General features: G+C 37.4%; 1 protein-coding gene across 2 annotated transcripts in view; it reads right to left on the bottom strand.

Moving 5' to 3' along the window:
* Positions 1–7,269: 7,269 nt before the first annotated feature.
* The window catches only part of HSPA14 (heat shock protein family A (Hsp70) member 14), a 36,862-nt gene continuing 31,481 nt past the window's right edge, over positions 7,270–12,650 (bottom strand). For both annotated transcript variants that reach the window (XM_002929879.4, XM_034643764.1), the window contains 4 exons: positions 11,404–11,616; positions 10,815–10,988; positions 8,328–8,398; positions 7,270–7,482 (listed from right to left, as the gene is read on the bottom strand). In XM_002929879.4, the coding sequence (XP_002929925.1) occupies positions 7,404–7,482; positions 8,328–8,398; positions 10,815–10,988; positions 11,404–11,616 (537 nt within the window). In that variant the 3' untranslated portion in view covers positions 7,270–7,403. The remainder of the gene's footprint in view (positions 7,483–8,327; positions 8,399–10,814; positions 10,989–11,403; positions 11,617–12,650) is intronic.

Below are 12,650 nucleotides of genomic sequence, written 5' to 3'. Positions count from 1 at the left end.
GAATGGCCATAGGAACCTTCTGGGGATCTTGTTAAAATGCGGATTGAAATTAGGTAGGTCTGGGCTGGGACCTGAGGTTCTGACGTTTCTAACGAACCCTTCGCCTGATGCTTCGGCTGGGGCGGGGGTCGAGGGGAAGGGTGTGCATAGTTTGCTAACAAGGCTGCGGGACGCCGGGTCTTCTCTGCGAAACAGCTGTAGCAACTCTTAACAGGTCTCCCCACCCCCGCCGCCCCGCCCCCATCCTTTCTTCACACAGCTTCCGTGGTGATTGTTCTAAACAGTCAACGCAGAAATCTTAAAGAGTCAACTGGGAAAACCTGGGTAGAAAGCCGTTTGACATCGACCAAGGAGTTTTAAAAGAAATTTATGTCAAAAATTACAAAAGTCTTTCAAAGCATCCTGTGTAAATTTGGAATACTGTAAACACAGAACATTGTGTTTAAACACAAAATTAGTTTGATTCCATTGTGAAATACGATCTAGTCACTTAAAAAGATGTTTATGAAGCCTTCAGTATCACGGGCGAAGTGTTTAATATGTTAAGCAAAAAAGCAACAATCTATAAAAGTTTCAACTACATAAAAATGTATAGGAGATAAATGTAAAATCCCTGGGGAGTGATTTCCTTTTTGATTTCTCCTTTTTACATATTTAACCATTTTCTACAATGAGCATCTTATTACCTTGGTAATAAGGAATAAAAGGTCCTATCCAACCCTATCACATGGAAGCCCCTTTGTGACATGGTGGTTTCTGCCCGCTTCTCAAGCCTCACTGCTCATCATTCCCTCTTAATTTGTGACTTCCTCATATATTCCCTGCTCCCTGTCCCCAGGATTTCTTCAATTCTGCTCTTGCTGCTAGAAAATGCCTACTTTCCCCCATCTTTGCCAGGATTACTCCTAGAGACCCTTTAAGACTTAGATGCAGCTTCACTGCCTTCCTCCCCTCCCCAAGTGTATTCACTGCCAGTCCTGTATGTTCTTAGAACCACCCAGGAGCACCCATCCTTAGCTTCTTTCTTGGTTTTTCTTCCACCTCATTGACCTCTACCTCACTGACCTCTCTTCTCTCCCCTTTTTGGCTCCCTTTATCTAGCCTAAATGCTGGGGTTCCTCAGTGCTTGGCCCCAAGACATCTCTCTAAGGCTGTCTCCCTGACTGACTACCTCAGTTCCCGTGGATTTATATATCATCTTTATGCTTAAGGTTCCGAACTTTTTGTCTCCAGCCTTGACCTTTTCCCTGAATTCCAGATTTGAATATCCACAGTGCCTAGCGGACACATCCTCTTAGGTGTTGCACAGATATCTCAAATTGAACACACTCATAGAAGTGCCCTTGATTTTTGCCTGCAGACATGGTCCTCTCCACTGCAGGCTTCCCCAAACTTTCTCATCTCAATACATTGGCACCACCATCTACTCAAGGGACCAAGAAGGAAATCTAGGTGTCATCTTGATTTACCCTCTCCTCATTCTGTAATTTCATTAGCAAGTTGTGTCAATGCTATGTCCAAAATATACCTTGATTTTGCCTCTTTTCTCCATTGTTGCTAATATGCCCTTAGTAGAGGCTGCCATTTCTCACCTGCAGTCCTATGAAAGCCTACCTGGTTTCACTTCCACTATTGCTTCCCCTCTAATCCATTTTCCGTACAGCTGAAAGAGTGACCTTAACACATAAAGTGGAACACGTTCTTCTCCTCCTTTAAATACTTCCTGGAGTACCTAGAATAAAACACAAACCTTCTGATAGCTTGCTAGGCCTTAAGTGATTGGAACCCTGCCACCCTGACCTTACTTTGTGCTGCTCTCCTCTTTACTCACTGTCCTCTAGGATCTTTTCCATCCATTCAGAAATCTTTTATGGTGTATTTCCTATGTGCTAGGCAACGTATTAAGTGCTAAAACTGGACAGGAAAGAAAAAGATCCCATCCGCATAGAGCTTATATCCTAGTGGGAGAAGCAGATAATAAACAAGTAAATATCTTAAGACAACTGTAATTACTTGCTAGATAGAGAAGCTGCTCTCTCTTCACATGGCTATCTTCTTATTGCTTGGGTCTCCACTTGTTCCACTTCCTCAGAGGCCTCTCCTGGTCACCCTATCTAAAGTAGGTACCTCCTGTCTTCCATTCTCTCTCCTTGGCACTAAATGCACTTCCCAATATTTGTAGTTATCTTGTCTGTTTTTTGGGTCTTGATCAGTTTCAGTAAAAATTTAAGGGATGAATTAGACTCTTGTACATCAACTGTTTTGTCTTTTGTCTTCAACCCCACTAATTCCAGGGGACAGATTAGACCTTGTCTCTTCAACAGGCACCACTGTGTCTACTACCTAAAGCAGCAAGTCTCAAAGTATGACAGGGACCCTGAGACCCTTCAGGAGGTCCATAAGTTCAAAACTTTTCATAATAATACCAAGATGTTTTCTGACTTCTTTCCTCTCACAAATATTCAGTGAAGTTTTTCAGAGGATACACAACTTGGATATTGTAACAGATTGAATGAAGAAACAGAACAGAGCTATCTTCTCAAGACAGACATTAAAGAGATTTGAAAAAACGTGAAACAATACCACACTTACCACTAAATCTTTGTTTTTGAAAAGTTATCTTTCATAAAAATGTTACTTAACATGTAGTTTTTTGTTTGTTTGTTTGTTTTTTTAAGATTTTATTTATTTGACAGAGAGACAGCCAGCGAGAGAGGGAACACAAGTAGGGGGAGTGGAAGAGGAAGAAGCAGGCTCCCAGCAGATGAGCCTGGTGTGGGGCTCGATTCCAGAACTCTGGGATCACGCCCTGAGCCGAAGGCAGACACTTAATGACTGAGCCACCCAGGCGCCCCTAACATGTAGTTTTTTTATTTAAAAAACAAATAACTTTAAAAAATCTCTTGGTTTTAGGACTAACCCATGGGAGGGTAACATTTTTCATAACATTCAGAAGACAATGGGGAAACATACTACTGTAATCCTCACCTGTAACTCAGGGAGGTTTGTTCTGGAAAGTTCCCTCTCATCTACCCCATGGCCTGGTTTCTGAGGTTGGTTCTGATCTTTCCTGAAAAACCAGAGCCATGCCAGGCCCTTGGTCCCAAAAGTTACCCTTGGATCTCCCCAACATGCCAAGCAACAAAAGCTCAGACTGATAGCAAAATTTCACATAGGAAGGAAGGGAAAATATGAGTCAAATAGACTACAAGTTACAAAAGGAAGGAGGCTGGTTGAACAGACGAGGAGGTGCAGGAGTGATGGGGAAATCAGAGGCAAAATATTTACTGCAACAGGTATGACTCCAGGCCTCCCTGCTTCAGTGGGGAACCCAAATTCACCCCCCTACACCCAATATGCACCTTTGTATAGCCAACCAAAAATTGTCTGTGGCAGGAAAAAAAAAAATCTCTTGGTTTTAACTTCTGTAAATATAGTAAATAACTGTAACTATATATGTATATATACAAAACCAATATGGGGCACCTGGGTAGCTGTCAGTTAAGTGTTTGCCTTTGGCTCAGGTCATGATCCCAGGGTCCTGGAATCGAGCCCCGCATCGGACTCCCTGCTCAGTGGAGAGCCTGCTTCTCCCTCTCCCTCTGTCTCTCCCCACCCCCACTCATGCTTTCTCTCACTGTTTCTATCTCAAATAAATAAATACAAACTCTTTACTTTCTCAATAATTTTTAAGAGTGTAAAAGAGTCCTGAGACTATAAAGTTTGAGGATCTTGGTAAATCCTGGCTATAAATGGAGAGGAAATCAAAAGCCAGACGTATACATCACTGGCCTCGAGGGAAACACAGAGTATGCCTCCACCCCCCAATTTTTTCCCATTAAGACCCCTGCAAACATGATTTCTAGAGATCCATGGAGTGTCTCCTCTTTCATTTGAATTTTCTTCAAGAGGCAGGAAATAGAATGGACAATGTGAATTTAAATGAAGTAATGTACATAAGGTGCTTAGAATAATAAGTAATCAAGAAAAATTGTTAACAAAAAAATAGGAGTATTAGTTCAAAATTCACACTTACTGTTAGTTCTTGGACAAATTATTTAACTTCTCTGAATCTATTTCTATTTCTACATATAGAACACAGAAATAATAGAGGCTGGATTATTCTCTGCATATTGCAACTACTCAGGGAGTTACGGTGAGGTTACAATTAAAAAACGAGATAAAGAATTAAAGCAAACAATGGTATCGTTATGTTACATAGTTACTCAGTTATTTTAGAAATCCTGACATTGTCCCACAGAATTTTTGTGCTGACACATTTTATCTTTAAAAGCTCTTACACATATAAAAGCTTTGTTATGACAAGTATGTTGTTTCCCCCCAAAAACTTTCACAGTATTATATATAGGAATTTATTTCTATCTGTGCATTTGGCTTTTTAGACAATATCAGACATGTAGACAGACAAAATTATAGTTTGACATAACCTCTTGCTTTACTGATAAAAGTGCTCGTTTTAAAATTTTTTTTAAAAGATTTTTAATTTATTCATCAGAGAGAGAGAGCATAAGTAGGGAGAGGGGCAGTGGGAGAGGGAGAAGCAGGCTCCCTGCCGAGCAGAGAGCCTGATGTGGAGCTGGATACCAGGGCCCTGGGATCACAACTGGGATCATGACCTGAGCCAAAGGAAGACGCTTCACCAACTGAGCTACCCAAGCGCCCCTCATGTTTTTAAATATTTGGGCACTGCAAAGATAATTGGTTAAGTGCAAGAAAAGATCAAGATGTTCATCGAAAAGATCAAGATGTTCATCAAAAATATCTACTTTAGGTGGTAGATTATAGGATGTTTGACATTTTCTTCTTTTGCAATTTTAAAAAGATTTGAGAGAAAGGAGAGGGTGCACGTGCATGCTGAGCAGAAGGGGAGAGGGAGAAGGAGAAAGAGAATCTCAAGCAGACTCCACACTGAGCTTGCAGCCTAATATGGGGCTCGATCTCAGGACCCTTGAGATCATGACCTGAGCTGAAATCAAGAGTTGGATGCTTCACTGACTGAGCCACCCAGGCGCCCCTTTCTTTTGCAATTTTAATTTTATAATGAATGTGTATCATTTTATAATTAGAAGAATGTTGAAGCTATTTTTACCTTAAAAAAGTAAAACACAAGAAAAGTTAATTGGCAAACCTTCCCTAAATTCAGAAGAAAAAAAACTTGTTACATGAGGATGCAGACAATTTGGAGTACATTTCATTAGGCAACAGAGCACCTTTGGTGACAATTTCAAATTTGATATGTTTGGGGGAAAAAAATCATTGCAACGCTGACTAATAAAGCCAGAAAAGCAGTGGTATTCCTTTCCTTCTTTATTGTGTTTCTAAAGAAATCATAAAATCTGCAAAAGATGTACTTACTGGCCATTGTCCTGTAGAATACAAAGACGACCTTTTTCTTCCAAGTAATGCACTTATTTGATAGACACTGACTGAACACCTATGTTCAGGTAATGTTTTGGGGCCTGGGACATAATGGTGACTAAGAGTGTCTCTGCTCTCACAATACTTACTAATGTAGTGGAGAAAGCAGTCAAGTAAGTAAATTATTACAAAGACATGGAAGAAAAGAAAACTCTTGAATAAATCCTTATGATATTTTATTTTATAGGTTTCATTAATCTGCTTTAGGGGTTGACAAAACATTTTCTGTAAAGACAGTAAATATTTTAAAGTTTGTGGGCCACAGAGTCTCTGTTGCAACTACTCACTGCCATTACAGTGTGAAGATGGCCACAAACAGTACAGATCCCAGTAAGCCTGGCTATATTCTAATAAAAATTTTATTTACAAAAATAGGAATGGCAGAGAACTGACACACTGGCTATAGTTTGCCAGTGCCTGATCTAGTTTAAAGAGCTAACAGTAACTACAAAATAAAATCCTAAAGCACTTTCCAAAGCATAACTGAAAGCAGTTCAGCTGGTTCAGATGCTACTTTCCTATTTTCTGAAAACATTTAATTTATATTTATTTATTTGATTTCAAAGTTTTTAATAACTGGAAAAGATCCTAAAAAATGGTTAACTAAGTACTCAGCCTTAATCAAAGTCTTTGAGTTAACTTTGAGTCTACTTCTTTGTGGACTCAGAATCATATCTGAATTCTTTTTGATTCTGTCAATAATTTGACACAGAATAATCATGAAAAAACTTAAGTTTGGTTTCTGTATCTTTAGAAATAGATTACTGCCATCTAGCTCCATAAAAATAAGCTATAATGAATAAAGCACATCCACAAAGCCTGAACAAAAACAGCACAAGTTTTCATTTTACCACTGGGTAAAAACACTTCCTCTTTTCAAGTCTTCTGGGAACCAAGGAGAGAAATGAACAGAAAATCCTCTCTTGATAATAGACTCTGATGTGCACTGCTCACCTTCCAGTTCTCTTTTCAATATACACAGATTAGTTGTCTTGTTTTAGTTAGTGAATAAGCTTTTCATTAGTAATCCAGTGAGTATCTCAATGCACTAGTGAGTGTTCTCTGATGAACAGAATGTGGCTAGCCCTCTTCAAAATAAAAAAGATCTTTTAATTTCAAAAGATAAAATATGTTAGAAAAAAAAAATCACACTAAACAAAATTGTAAAAAGGAAAAGTGAAAGTGTCACCCTATAATATTTCTGTCCACAAAAAGGCCACTCTTACAAGTTTGGTGGGCAGCCCTCTAGACTTTTGTTTTCTATGCTTGTCACACGCGTATGTATACACAATTGTTGAGTTTATGAATTTACTTTTTTTTCTTTTTTTTTTAAGATTTTATTTATTTATTTGACAGAGAGAGAGAGACAGCCAGCAAGAGAGGGAACACACAGGGGGAGGTGGGAGAGGAAGAAGCAGGCTCCCAGCGGAGGAGCCTGATGTGGGGCTCGATCCCAGGACCCTGGGATCACGCTCTGGGCCAAAGGCAGACACTTACCGACTGAGCCACCCAGGCGCCCCTACTTTTTTCTTTTAAACAAAAATGGTATCTTACTTTGCACATGGCTCTCCAATTTTCTTCATTTAGTATCAAAGACTTGTAAATTGTTCCTAGTTCATTATCTAACAAGAATTAATAGGACTTCTTCAAATTTAAAGTTATAGAACAAAAATTTTTTTAAAACATTGTTAAATTTCCAGTAAAATTTCCTTCAATTCACTCAATTTAATTCTAAATAGCTTCATGATAGAAAAAGTTTCTTATATTTCCCACTAATAAAGGACCTTATATTTCCCATCTTAAACGGAAAACAAAAAAAGGTTGCAACACTTACCAATATATTGTATTTTAATAGAAACATATACAATTCATTCAAAAAGTATTTTAATATAAACATCACTTGTAAACAAAACCAAATAATATTGATAGTCTAGTTCTAAAAAAGTCCTGGTTTCTCTAGAACACTAAGAAGCCACTTCAATGGTGATTGCTTCACATTTTCCAGTCTCTTGATCTGTGCATGTCACATGTAAAGATCCATCCCTAAACAAACAAAAAATAACATTTCATAAGTTCATTTCATAGAAACAGAAAGTTCTTAAGAAATTATTTCAGGACTTTGAGTAAATGGGATAATTTTAATTTTTGAAAGAGTTTAAGATAAGAAACACAATTTCAGTGTCTAAACTTAGTGTCATATGCTATAATTAGGTGGCTGATCCTAAAAATTTCTTACTAGACCACTGACACAGAAGGTGTATTCCTTGAAAACCATGATAATCAAGATCTCAAGTTTAAGCCTTTACACACAGTGAAGATGCATCATGCAGTCTTTAAGCCTAGACCAAGGCAAACCTACTCTAATGAATTTGACATTCTTGCTAAGTATGGTTATGGAATGAATTGTCCCTAAAGTTAATTTGGAAATGATTTACTTGCAAGACACAGGCTTATGGATGGCCGTTTGTTAGTGGAGTGGTAATAGCTGGATTTAATTAGTAATTTATTTCCTAGAGATTTTCTGCAGCAATACTGAAATAAACTTATCCTTTCATAGGACAAATAATATCAATTATGAAAACCTTAGAAGATTATATTTAAGATTGATAAAAATTATATCTCAAACTTCATGAACCAGTTTTTTATGCTGACCACACCAAAATAATTAGAGTTCATAAAAAATTCAGAATGCAAATGATGAGATACACTTTCTTTGTAAAATATAGCAATTTTGTAGGGCAAAAAATGTAATTCACTGATAAAATCTTTGCAAGCTTTAATACACGATTTTCCTAGAATGGCAATGCATGAAGAAATCAATAAACTAACAAAAAAGGTCAAGCCTCACAGTGAATTTTCTGAACATCAGAAGTAGTTTAATTTTGTACCTTTTCATAGTAAGAACAGCTAATATATCACGTAATCCGTTTTCTTTTTTATCTAGATCCTGGAGTACAACCTGTTTATGCAAAAATAATATAAAGACGATTCAGTACTTTGATATGTTAATAAACTGATGCACCAGTTATTCCAATGGACCAAATCTTACTTATTATTGAAACAAATCTTTTAAAATAGGGCAGTTTTCAATTACCAGAATCAGAGAATAGGATTAAGCTTTCTTAGTGGAAACGTCTCCTCTAGAGAGACAGCACATAACTAACAGATCTGTTCCTCTTAAACATCATATCCTAGATTATGAAGTATACTTTGTCTCAGAAAACAAAGACTGCTTCTCTTTTTGGTAATTAAGCTATTACCAGTAACATGTAAATTATATTTTGGTATATACTTCTATATATACTTTTTAAAATTCCAATATTTTAAATACACTTGGAAAATCAAATTTTTTTTTTGAAAACCAATTTAAAGAAACACACGACAATTTCTTTTGTACAACTAAGATTACATTTGTACATAGGAGATACTAATGAATTTACCAAAAAATTCTTTAGTTTCCTAAAGAAAGGTATACCAATAAACCAAGTTTGGAAATGACTTTTCAGATTTTGCCAGTATCAAGTCTTATGACCTCAGGCAAGCACCAAGTACCTTGGTTTATTCATTTGTAAAACACAGAGATTAGAACAGATAGGATCTCTAAAAGAGTTATCTTCCAAATTCAGTATTAGGTGACTACCTCTTCTTCTGGCATCTGTAAGTTAGGATATGGTGATGATAGTAGCTGCAGCAGAGTCTTGGAGTAGCGTATGAGGAGAAAAGGTAATAAACGTACAAGACAGAGAAGCTAAAGGAATACTAAGGCAGCCAAGTGAGGTTAGAAATACAGTACACTGAAAAGTGCTTATGTAGTAATCCACAACAGAAACATCTGGAGGACCTTTTGAACACTTTACTAGTTGAGGAGCCCTAGTCCCCTAGATTCTAAGAGGTTTGAGGTGGAGCCCAGATAGGTTTTGTATGTGTGTTTTCATTATTGTTTTGTTGAATGAGAAAACAGATATAGGGGCACCTGGGTGGCTCAGTCGTTAAGCATCTGCCTTCGGCTCAGGGCGTGATCCCAGGGTCCTGGGATCGAGCCCCACCTTGGGCTCCCTGCTCTGCTGGGAGCTTGCTTCTTCCTCTCCCACTCCCCCTGCCTGTGTTCCCTCTCTTGCTGGCTGTCTCTCTGTCAAATAAATAAATAAAATCTTAAAAAAAAAAAACAACAGATATAAAGCTAAAGATACTATGCATTCCCTTTGGTTACCTAAATTTGTTTTATTTTCACTGTGAAAGTACTTCATGCTCATGTCCTGTGCTGTTTGTTAAAATGTCAGTACAAAGTGTTAAAAAGTAAAAAACAAAAACAAAAACAAAACCAAACCAAAACAAAACCCTCTTGGTACCTTCAAATCTACTCACTGTTAAGTTTCCTAAATATAGTTCTAATACCTATAGATATTTTCTGTATCCATGCATGGATATTTATATACACACACCTGCCCAAACACCACCTCCCTCACACACACCCGTACTCTCCAACTTTTTATTTAAACACAAATGACATCATACTATAAATACAGCTCTGCAGTCCCTGTATATGTGTTTTAATGTAATTATATTTCTTGGGCGTGTTCTAAGCAAATAAAGTAGCTCCACCTCATTCCTTTTAAAAGATGCAGAGGACTCTACAGTATGAAAGAAATGTAGTATTTTGAAAAAGCAAAGGTATCCTGTATACGAGGCAGCATGGTATAATGGCAAGAGCAAGGGCCCAGGAGTAAACCCAACTGAGGCTAAATCTTAGCTCAACAAGGAAAATAAGGTATTTAGTGCCATGAGCCTATTTCTCAATCATCTATGCAATGAATGTAATAATGTCTATCTCATGGCATTTTGAGATATTTGTAAGTTGCCTGGTATAGTGCCTGGCATGTAGCAAACCAAAAAATGCCATTTTCCCTGCCATTGACATTTTACCAAGGAGGGTCGAGAGTACAAACAGAAAAAATACATATTGTGTTTTGTTTTTATTTTCCCGTAACTCTTTCAAATTAAAATTGTTTATTTCTTCTCTCTTTTAAAAGTAGAAATAATCAGGGGCGCCTGGGTGGCACAGTGGTTAAGCGTCTGCCTTCGGCTCAGGGCGTGATCCCGGCGTTATGGGATCGACCCACGTCAGGCTCCTCTGCTATGAGCCTGCTTCTTCCTCTCCCTCTCCCCCTGCTTGTGTTCCCTCTCTCGCTGGCTGTCTCTATCTCTGTCGAATAAATAATAAAATCTTTAAAAAAAAAAAATAGAAATAATCAATTCATAAAAATGTTAGATAGATGTCATATACATTTTATATTAATATTAAACTGAATCGAATGAAGAAGGAAAAGCTAAACAGTTTCACATGACTAATTCATTGCCCAAATTTATGTATTCACCTGTGCAAACTTGTCTTCCTCTTTTGCAGAGTTTTTCCCCTCAGACTCATACAGTTCAAGGCATACTGAAGATATACTTCCAGGGGCTTGTAATGTGTGTTGTCTTCGAGCTGGCAAAGGAGTCCCTGATGGGAACAGTACTGTGAAACTGTTGGCTCCTGATTCATCGACTCCCTAATAAGCAGAAAAATAATATGCATACCCTTTGATATTTATCATTACAGTTATAAAGTCATTCCTATTATATATATAATACTTAATCCTTGTTGATAATCTAGAAACTACAGATAGGCAAAGAGAAGAAAACAAAAGTGTTCCTTAAACCTAACCTACTTCATTTACAAATAAATTGAAACATATATCTCTCTACCTGTATTTGAAGGTTATGATTAAAATTACAAGAAATTAACATGCTAAATAAATACTAACTGAAAGAAAATGAGAAACTCATTAAATATAAAATTATAAATCTAAACTGAAAATTTTTATCAATATACAAAGTTTCACTGTAAAACCATGGTATGTATAAAAACTTATGGCAATAAGTTAATGCTACTTTTATGGAAAAGTAAAGAAAAGCTAAACCTACCTTAACTAAAATATCTTTGGCTGAACACTCTATCTTAAGGGAGTCTTCCACTAAAAGGTTTTCTTTCCCAATAAGAATCCCTGCTTCTATAGCTGCACCAATAGGGATGACCTCATCAGGAGGGATAGAATTCAGAAGCTCAACAGTTGGGAAAAGATCTTTAATCAGTTGCTGTAGCCTTGGGATTCGGGAAGATCCTCCACAAAGGACAACCTAAAAAATAAAAATAATTTTCAGTTTTTTACTTTTAGAACAATGGCTGTTTCTCAAAATTAAGTGTTATAAGGTCAGCCATCTTTACCACATGTAATGGTAAAATACAAGCCCTATTTTAACATTATTAACATTTTAAGTACTTAACATATTCTTTACTCACAAAAACAAAATTTAAAATGAAGAGACCTCACAACACAGCAAAATACAGCAAACAATGCGGGTTTTGATTAATACTGGGCATATGAGGCTTAACCATAAATAGGCATTTGAATAGGAAATATATTAATACTTTATACTATTTGTTTACATAAACCTTACGGCATTTTTGTGACAAAATAAATATAAGCAATCTCTTTATGTGAAAACCAAGACACAGATTTTTGTCTTCACCATGGAAGAACACTGAATTTTCTGAGGAAAAAGATGTTTTACAAAACTACATTTTAAGCTCTTGGTCCATCTGATTAAATATGTTGTCTCTGAAGAATTTCATATAAAACTGCTCCTTTATGAGCTTGTCCACACAAGTGCCCCAGCTTTTACGGCCTCCACCTGAGGGAATGGGGCTCCAAATCACCTAGCTCTGATAGTCAAAGGGACTGGCATTCATGAGTCCCACAGGACTATCACAAAGACTATCATATTTTAAATGGTTAAGGAGCACACCCTGCCCAGTGGCTATATACCTGGGCTCAGCATAGAGGGAGCCAGGCAAAAAATGCCCATTTCCCAGTTTATCCCTGGAAGAGGTTTGACTGCATACTTTCCCAGCTGCTGCCTGAAGAGTCTGGCTTCCAATCAGCTTGTATCTAGGTGCTGACTGCAATCCTCCTCTTTGGGACACTGATGGTCTTGGCATACTCTCAACTACTGAGAGCCACGAAGAACAAAGATGGCAGCTTAGGCATAAAGGTTTGAGAGGCAACCAGGAGTTTGGGGCTGGGGTGACTGACAAAGTTAATTTCTTATGTAAGACCAGTGTGTCAAGACTGGAAGATGTGGCAGTTATAAGTAATGCACAGAAATCAACA

The sequence above is a fragment of the Ailuropoda melanoleuca genome, chromosome 15 (genome assembly GCF_002007445.2).
Source record: "Ailuropoda melanoleuca isolate Jingjing chromosome 15, ASM200744v2, whole genome shotgun sequence".
NCBI lineage: Eukaryota > Metazoa > Chordata > Mammalia > Carnivora > Ursidae > Ailuropoda > Ailuropoda melanoleuca.
Note: the sequence above shows the minus strand (reverse complement) of the source record. Positions and strands in the feature narration are given on the sequence as shown.